At 37.2% G+C, this 10,560-nt stretch overlaps 1 protein-coding gene across 1 annotated transcript; it reads right to left on the bottom strand.

Annotated features, from left to right (window-relative positions):
• Positions 1-259: 259 nt before the first annotated feature.
• On the bottom strand, positions 260-6,878 carry LOC131943468 (ornithine decarboxylase antizyme 1-like). Its single transcript, XM_059303624.1, is given in 6 exon segments — positions 260-1,549; positions 2,886-2,971; positions 4,278-4,408; positions 4,741-4,878; positions 4,880-4,934; positions 6,706-6,878. Coding segments are annotated over 6 exon segments (729 nt in total). The 5' UTR covers positions 6,804-6,878; the 3' UTR covers positions 260-1,328.
• Positions 6,879-10,560: the final 3,682 nt, after the last annotated feature.

The following is a 10,560-nucleotide window of genomic DNA, read 5'->3' as shown; positions in this document are numbered from 1 at the left end:
ATACATAGGTATTTTTAATAAAGGGTACCGACAGTACAATCACTCAATGGAACCTCAGCCTGAATAATTCAGGCAATACAATCACTCAATGGAACCTCAGCCTGAATAATTCAAACACCATCATACCCTAATCTACATGGGACATAGGCAAGGTCATCTCAACTAACCTATGAAATCCACTATCAATTTGAGTATTAAATTTGTAGGCAAATGAGTTTACTTGTACAGCTACTGAACATAAGATAGAAACAAGGCAAGATATTCTTTCCAAAACTTTATTAGATGAAAAACCCTAAGTTTAAAAAACAGTGGTACCAAAAAAAAAAAAAATTACATGGAACTAATTATTTGAAAAAATCTTGAAGTAGCGCAGAGCGTCCATTATCATTAGAGTACATGCTAACTGCAGGATGGAAATGGTTGCCAGCTTGAAATAAGGAGGTCGCCCTACAGACACCAACAGCAGGCCACATTGTGTACAATAATACTGGAGCCATTAGACTAGATCAAACCACTGGGGACCTTTGCTACTCATGTCTACAGGACGCAGCCACTTGTTTGATAAATTTTAATTTGCTATTTCATCTGACAATAGCTAGTCATCATGTGACATACTAAAGTACCACACCACTGATGATGTGACATGACACCACACCACTGATGAAGTGACATGACACCACACCATTGATGATGTGACATGACACCACACCACTGATGAAGTGAAATGACACCAAATAGTAATTGTCACACAAAGAAAGCTATTGACCAAGTTACATCATCTTCTGTAACTAAATGGAATATTTTCCTTCATGTAAAAAAAATAATGTACAGAAATTTTGTGAGGAAAGAATGCATTTTTTTTTGTGTGGACAATATATGGCAGAGGGACCTGAACAAGAGACACACTAACAGAACTGGGGCAGCATTTCATGGCAAACATGTCCTAGATCAGCAGGACATACTGGGATAAATCCCAACATGACCTAGATCAGGACATACTGGGATAAATCCAAACATGTCCTAGATCAGTAGGACATACTGGGATAAATCCCAACATCTCACCCATTGGTACTAGACTACATGGGTGTTGTTTATAAGAATTTAAAAAGTGCAATATTTCAAGTACCATAAGTCAGGAAGATCTAGTCAAGGAGAAAAAAAAATGACAAGATTAACTCCCTTTAAAAATGCATGATAAAAAAGCCCAGTGCACTAAACTGCCTATAGGAGAAGTAAACTGACAAACACTTGAAGAAACACTAAAAAATGACACAATGTGTTTTCCTGGCGAATGTGTAATAATTTCCTGTATGACTTGAGTGGCAGGCCTAGCCTTCACTGCAGCTCCCCTCCTCACTCCCCTCGCTGGAGGACAGCCTACGTCTGCCCCCCTCAGCCTCGTCATCGTCACTAGATTCACTCTCTGACTCCGAGTCTTTCTCAATGGTGTAGGCCATGAAGAGAAGGTCTTGCGATGGGCTGACCACAAGTGGGTGGGCCGGTGGCAAAATTTGAAATCCAAAGAAGTTAAAAACCCTCAATAGAGAAACTGTAGAATAGAAATGTCACTACAACATCGGTTTTACAAGGGCACTTTATACAGCCGTTATACAAGTGAAACCAAATCTAGCTGGATACAGATTTAAACTACAGCAGCAGCTAATTGTGCCAATAAAAACTACTTACAACACTTCCCCTTGGTTCTCTATCAGCAGTCCTTCACTCATCTTTGGCTCACATTTATAACAACTAATCATTGCAAGTTTACTCATGTACATAGGCCAAACCCTAAAGCCCACCAACACGACCAAACCCTAAAGCCCACCAATATGACCAAACCCTAAAGCCCACCAATATGACCAAACCCTAAAGCCCACCAACATGACCAAACCCTAAAGCCCACCAATATGACCAAACCCTAAAGCCCACCAATATGACCAAACCCTAAAGCCCACCAATATGACCAAACTTTCAACATATTTCATAACAATTTTCAATCTTATAAAAGAAAAACTAGCTGCCTGTCTTTTCACACCACCAGTTGATATTTAAAACACAGAAAATATTCAGAATTGAACGCCATACACAAAACCACTAATATTTATTTTGAGTAATTATTTGTGAAAGATAATTAGTTTCTAAAAAAAAAAGTATTCCGGAAAAAAAATTCAATAGTCAAGAAAATAAATAATTACTGTTTATGAATTCTTATTCATAGAAAACGAAAGAAAAAAATTTTTTCTCCAAAAATTAAGATAGTATTAGGATAAATATTATAATTTTGGTAATTATGCAACACTTCAAACTAAACATTTATGCCACTGTACATGGTGAACTAAACATTTATGCCACTGTACATGGCGAACTAAACATTTATGCCCATGAACAGTTTTGCAGTGTTAAAAACAAATTCTATAAAACACTAAATCAGTCCAACAAGAAAACTACAAGATTTAAACAAAAAGGCCGCTTTAGCAATATCAGGACATAAATTTAAGATTAAAAAAACTTTAATATTTTAGTTCAACAGGATTTTTTGAGATCGTGCCTGTCTATTAATTAAAAAAAAAAAGTCTGTTATCATTTACAAATTTGAACATTTAAAACAAGCTAGTAAGTTCAACTGGTCCCTTCTCTATAGAAAGATGTAATGTTGTACAATAAAAAATTGATAATTAAAATGTGTTTCTTGCTTTCAAGCAAGCTTTAGTCTAAAATGGAATGTGTAAATTGGGTTCAAATCTTAAAAGACATGACAGTAGAGTACAGGCACAATCTTGTAATCATGTTCTCTACAATACACCTTGCTTATCTTGTCAAATGTAAGCTACCAATTCCCTGGTGTGACAAGTTACAACAGACTAAAGATGAACCCATTCACTTACCACGGTCTGTCCTGTTCTTGTTGAAGCATAGGACCACATGTTTACATTTGAGTTTTTCTTCTGCGTATTCCAAAAGTGTCACCAAGCTGTAAATATCATCTCAAGTTAACCAAACCAAAATTTGATGTATCCCATGTACATTACTAGAATTTACCAGCAGAAAATGTGTTCTGATGACATCCACCAACACCCCAAAAAATGTGTTCTCATGACATCCACCAACACCCCAAATAAAATGTGTTCTCATGATATCCACCAACACCTAAAATTGTTTACCTTTCTATAAGCTTTTATTTAGTTGACAATGGGTGTTTGTGGGTTTATGGAAAATCTTTTAACTCAATTATGACACTTCTACAGCAACAATTTCAATTTACATATGCATTACTCCCTAATAGCCTAATTTTTAAATCTAATTTCTTCTTCGTTCTTAATTTTTGGGTTGGAAGGGATCCAACTCCAGCATTAAGTATACATGTCAACTGGTTATGCGCCATTGACTCCAATTTCAGCCTGCTTTTCTGTTGGATTTGCTTCTATAGCCTTTGTCCAACCAAGAACAAACTACAGGCAGCAGTTGTTTGATGTTGGAGTTGTCTCTCCTAGAAGAGTGGCTGTCCCCAGTTAACGAGCCTCATCTGCCAGAGGTTTCGAACTTTTCAATTAAACAGCAATGAGCTTTACAGACTCTGCCACGCCTACTCTGCCACGCCTACTGTGCGCTTTTTTTAAGCATTTAAAATAATTTTTTTATAGAAATATTAAAAGTAGTGTTTTGTTTACATTTCTCTGGGATTAGTATTATTTTATTTATTATTAATAAACTATTATGCTATTTAACCTCACACAAACTTTAATGAATTTTGTGTATAATGTTTTTTTTTATAGTGCAAGTGGTTATTTAAACAAGTGCAATGGTTGAAGACGCATCATCTTTTCACCCGGCCATAGGGGAAGTAAAAGTTTTGATGCCCCAGCTGGTAAAGGGTTAAATTAGACAAAAATTAATTTAAAGACAACTAAATTCAACAACATCAGGGATAATAACAGGATTAATCTCAAGCAAAAGCTTGATGAGTCTGTGTAGGTAACTGTGTAGTTGGTTTCAGTTGGTGTGTCTGAGCTCAACTAAAGAAATGAGAAGTGTTTTGTTGTTCATCTACTACAGGTCATAGAAATCTAAACATGCCGAGGATAATTTTTTTTCACTTAAAGAAGAAGTTACAACTAGGAATAGCTGCTACTTCAAAATGACAAAATAAATGGTCAGCTGTACAACAGTCATAAAGTCGTGCTGTATTTCTGTGCCCTATAATGAGGTGAGCTTTGACTAATGGCTGTGTTCACCTTGACTGAACAACTCTACATACAGAAACACTGAACATCATATACCTTTCTTTAGATCCTTCAGGTAATATCCCAGCAGGCAACTCCACGTAAAGAGAATCTTTCACTAGAGTTGTCTCCCAGGAAACCACCAGTCCGGCCACAGGTGATATCTTGAAAGTCAGACTTGAAGACGCCTGTGGACACAAACATTGGTATATCATTACTGAGAGCAACAGTTACAAGAATCCAATTCAATACACTAACATGGCAACTGTCTAGAGCAATGATGGCTGTACAAATGTTGTACCAGCAGTGTGCCTGCATGAAACTAATATGTTATTCATAACTATTAGTTTGTCTAGGTAACATCAATGTTACCAGCATCACTACTAGATCTATTCACTTATGTTTGTAGTCTGTCAGTATTTAGACTTTTCATTACAAACCAATGCATATACCACCAACAATTAGTTTCAAGAACTATTTTATTCTCAGAAATTAGTGATGAATCATGCAAAGGTCTTACCGGCGCGGCATTCTTGCGAGCTGAATTGTTGAAATCATTCAGAAAATTATTCACACTGACAGGGGGCACTTTTGTAACCCCCACGTCGTTGCCCTCTGCCAAATCTGTCCGGCATTCTAGAGCGACGTGGGGCACATCAGGACCACCACAGAGGCCCAGGGCCGAGAGATATAATACACTTCCTACTACTGGTGCTGAAATAAATAAAGAGAATATATTTTTCTAAAATAACTGACAAAATAAACAAATCTTGAATGCATAAAAGCAATGTTAAAAGCAATTCAATGTACAACAGTTATTTTAATGGTACCTGTTTTGGTGTTTTGTTGGATGAATTTTTCAGAGTTGTAAAAAAAAAATATTTGGATTTTTTATTTGTGTATATTTTCAATGTATTGCCCTTTGACATAATACTATAGTGCTTAGTTCAGTTAATCAATATGAATTAATTTTTAATTGGCTTTGTTAAGTAGATTCCTCAAAGTAAATTAATGATTTTCAAATTCAAACGGGTTAATTTAAAGTATAGCTTTAATTAGGCTTAAAATATCCAATTTGCAGAAGTTCCATCATTTAAATATCTATACCTATATTACTACACAACTAGGATTTGAGTAGGGTAATGTATGTTAATGGCAATTTTCAAAGCTATGCTGCATGAGAGGGTAGTCTCAGATCAAAGTGTGACAAGCAGTAATCCATTTATCACAACCGCACAGGTGTGTGTATGTCTGGACCCATGTGGTCGTTTACATCTAATTTAACATAAGTGTTTTCCTTTTTAAATTAATCTTGTATAGGCCTATAATAAGTAAAAATTTAAATTGCAGTGCTTTGCTGTTTTATTTAAAAAACCCAACTCAACATGTAAATAAATCTTTGTGCCCCCCCCCCTCCCCCCCAAAGAGATGCTTGAAAGAAAATCTGCATGCAGACTATTTTAATGATTAGATAAATTAGGTGGTAATCTTAGTGTCTTCATTATAAAGTATAGATGTCATTATTGTGTATTTTTTTCAGCAATGGCTTTTTAATTCTATGTTTACTCTAGAATCAATAATGTCATTTTATTGTGTGTACTTTTCCGTTAGGGCCTACATATTTCATTTCATTTTGAAAACTTCCTTTACGGTGCATGTGACATCAGGGTCTTTCACTAAGCATCATTTAAATTTCCTTGTATTTTCTCTAGAGCTTTCCAGACAAAGTGACAGAACAGAATAACAATTTTAGTTAATGACTTCAAGATTTGTGATTTTCACCTCCTGCCCCCTCCCCAACCAGGTGACATAACAGGCCAGAACCCAATGCTTAACTTAAGCATACCATCCCTCTCCAAACTGCTAACCCTGAGTTTAGGCCTCCTATAAATCAGGTTTCAAAATTAATTTTAAAAAATACATTTGGCTTGGAGCCAGGATATTAGATGGCTAAAAAGTAAAAATGGATGTTTTAAAATATTGGCTTTAGGTCACTTTAAGAAGAGGTTCTAGATAAGATTGAGTCTAGTTCAGTCTAGTAATGAAATATTATTAGACATCTAGATCTAGATACTAATACTACAACTCAGAGTCTGATGCCTGCCTGCTATTAGGAGGTTCTTGAGTAAATCTTGACTAATCAGTCACTAGTTTTGTGAGGTACCCACCCACTTTTCTTTACGATAACGGATAAATCAATCCATAGCTAATTAATTCTTACTTTCATATTATACAATTTAATGAATTAAGGTTGCAATTTTCTAATAAATAACGTTGTTCGAAATTGAAATAAAGATTCAAAACCATTTTAAACAAAGATCTCTAGATCTATATTTAAATAATTTTGTAAATAGATCTAGATTCTCATATTCTTTATACTACGACGTAGATTAAATCTGGGTCAATGGGAAGCCATCTTGGATTGGGTAACTGATCAGTAAACTTACATAATTTTATCATTAAAATAAATTGGACGACAGTTTACCTGTTGTCCTTATGTAAGGCTGGCATGTTTTCTTTTTCTTCTTCCTCCTGGGGACCAAAATTCTCGTCAATAACGATAGCGTCGGATGCCTTTAACATTGCTCAATTCACCGTCCTCTCATGGGAGAAGTTGATGACGTTCTACTGAATATATCACGTGACTTCCTGTTCACAAATTAAAGAAGAAAATTCATGCACTGTCAGCTGATTACTATTGACTTCAGGTGTCACTTAATAAAGGCTATCACTAAATATATTCTCTCATCGCTATCAAATTGTTTAGGCTTTAAAATTCTTTGTGACAAAATGCCAAGTAGTTTGTTTTAGTAAGCATTCACTAGCCATACTATGCTTAAGCTATTATATATATATATATATATATATATATATATATATATATATATATATATATATATATATATATATATATATATATATATACTTTTTTGTCAAATTTTGTGTACTTTTTGATAACTTTATCGTGTAGACTTCAAATCAGACATGTGCAGATAATGTTTAAGTAGTCGTGTAGAAATGACTAGAATCTACGCGTTTTTACGAATCTCCTTTATGCATTGTCAGTAGAGTTTCTTCCAGGCATCTCTTCTACCGCCCCCCCCCCCTAACGAAATGAAATTTATATAATTTATATAGAAAATATATACTTTTAACAGTCAGAAAAGACCAAACTCATCAAAAAATCTGAATGACGTAAAACATGCATTTCCTTCCTCTCCTCTTCTACTGACCCGAATAGAAAATTTATTATCAACAGAATTCTTTTTTCTTCTGAATATTATGAGGCCTATAGATGTCGGTATAGGCTACTTATCCATCATTTGTTTTTTTTACAGAAATCTTTCTAAAAGGCAAACAAAAAAAAGAGAGATAATGTTCCGTTATAAAAACAATCTTTTTATCATACTTAATTAAGAGTAGCGTCACATTTCCCGACCCCTTTTCCCCTCGTCACATAATGTCCCATATCGTGTGACGTGATATGTTATATATATATATATTATATGTTATATGTTATATGATATATATATATATATATATATATATATATATATATATATATATATATATATATCCCGATTTTGTTATCTTCTTTGTGTAGGGGCTAAGATTATGTTAAAAAGGCGTAGATTGTTATTATTATTATCGATTTTGATATGGCCTGAGCATGGTTGAACTCTGACCCTTATGCTAACCAAAAGTTTTAGATTTATTGCATCCTTAGGGACTCGAACACATGCATTACAATACCAGAGGCGTAGCGACCCTTCCCTAGCTGTGGGCAAAACTACACATTTATACTTATGCCTATACTGGCCTATTGATATATTGATATTCAACTTTAAACTACGGTTATGGTTTAAAAAATGAATACAAATGATTAACCCTAATCAAATGTCCTGGATTAGTTGTTCAGCCAAAGCTCAGGATATCACCCAAGGCATCACCCAAGGCATCACCCAAGGCATCACCCAAGGCATCACCCAAGGCATCACCCAAGGCATCACCCAAGGCATCACCCAAGGCCTGTAATGGTGAAATCACGAGAGCTAATGCTTAATGTCGACTTTTGGACATTCTCGCTGTAGTCGTCTGCATACACATGTTGTCCTCAACACACACCATTTTGACTTCGGCACAATCCTTATTTATATATATATATATATATATATATATATATATATATATATATATATATATATATATATATATATATATATATCGCTCTCTCTCTCTCTCTTTCTGTACATTATGTACATGCTGACCTAAAAAATAAAATATATTTGAACTCAAGATACGACACCCAACATTTACATAGCCCGCCCCCACCCCCACCCCCACCCAACATTTACATAGCCCACCCCCACCCCCACCCAACATTTACATAGCCCGCCCCCACCCCCACCCAACATTTACATAGCCCGCCCCCACCCCCACCCAACATTTACATAGCCCACCCCACCCCCACCCAACATTTACATAGCCCACCCCCACCCAACATTTACATAGCCCACCCCACCCCCACCCAACATTTACATAGCCCACCCCCACCCAACATTTACATAGCCCACCCCACCCCCACCCAACATTTACATAGCCCACCCCACCCCCACCCAACATTTACATAGCCCGCCCCACCCCCACCCAACATTTACATAGCCCGCCCCCACCCCCACCCAACATTTACATAGCCCGCCCCCACCCCTACGCAACATTTACATAGCCCACCCCACCCCCACCCAACATTTACATAGCCCGCCCCACCCCCACCCAACATTTACATAGCCCGCCCCCACCCCCACCCAACATTTACATAGCCCGCCCCCACCCCTACGCAACATTTACATAGCCCACCCCACCCCCACCCAACATTTACATAGCCCGCCCCACCCCCACCCAACATTTACATAGCCCACCCCACCCAACATTTACATAGCCCACCCCGCCCCCACCCAACATTTACATAGCCCGCCCCCACCCAACATTTACATAGCCCACCCCACCCCCACCCAACATTTACATAGCCCACCCCACCCCCACCCAACATTTACATAGCCCACCCCCACCCAACATTTACATAGCCCACCCCCACCCAACATTTACATACCCCGCCCCCACCCAACATTTACATAGCCCACCCCCACCCAACATTTACATAGCCCGCCCCCACCCAACATTTACATAGCCCACCCCCACCCAACATTTACATAGCCCACCCCTACCCAACCCATGCAACATTTACATAGCCCGCCCCCACCCCTACGCAACATTTACATAGCCCGCCCCACCCCCACCCAACATTTACATAGCCCGCCCCCACCCCCACCCAACATTTACATAGCCCGCCCCCACCCCTACGCAACATTTACATAGCCCACCCCACCCCCACCCAACATTTACATAGCCCGCCCCACCCCCACTCAACATTTACATAGCCCACCCCACCCAACATTTACATAGCCCACCCCACCACCACCCAACCCATGTAACATTTATATACCCCACCCCCTCCCAACATTTAAATAGCCCACCCCACTGCCCCTAACACTAACCACAGCACAAGTTAAATCGAAATAAATGTTGAGATTTTGAAATTTCATTTTGGGAATCCCATGGTTTTAGGCAGGAGTGGGGGTCTGTTTGGGAATAACAAAGTTTTTAGAGTGTGGGGTGAATCTGTAGATCCAATGGAAACAATTGGAAAGAGATTCGAAAATAAATGTTTGAGTGTGTAAGCCGGGTCAGCCTATTATATTTACAAAAGCATTCTATAACGCTCTCTAGATATTATAAATATAATAACCTTAATATATTCCTCTGAGCCAGCTTCTCACAAATAAGGAACACATTACACAACGAGAAACTGTCCTTCCCTCCTAAATGGTATGTAATTTGTGAAAGTGCAACATTCCATATAGTAATGTAGAAAAATGATCGATCAAATAAAACTAGGTTTTTTATATAGTTTATATTTAATTTTATAAAATTGGCTCATAAGAGTGACATAACATTAACATTACCGAAGAAAGACTGGTCTAGGTTTAGTTGATGATAGTGGTAAAATGTGTAAGAATGCTTTCTATTCACTACACCGTTTGATTTTTGCCTCCTTTACTACACGGCGTTCCGTGTGTTCTCGAAGTTTCAATTCTTAACGTATAAAAATTCCTTTAATTGTGCTTTCAGTAAACAAAAATCGATTTGAAAATCTGCAATTTAAAAGAATATGTTAAAAAGTATGTTTTAATTGTTTTTGATTGAACACTTTTTCACAGCTATTAAAAAATATATCGCCTTTGTTAATGGCCTTGTTTATTTTTCCGATGACCTAATTTTA

Source organism: Physella acuta, unplaced genomic scaffold, assembly GCF_028476545.2.
Source record: "Physella acuta isolate Inbredline_101_S28 unplaced genomic scaffold, ASM2847654v3 ptg000457l, whole genome shotgun sequence".
Classification (NCBI taxonomy): domain Eukaryota; kingdom Metazoa; phylum Mollusca; class Gastropoda; family Physidae; genus Physella; species Physella acuta.
This window is presented reverse-complemented; position numbering and strand designations above follow the sequence as displayed.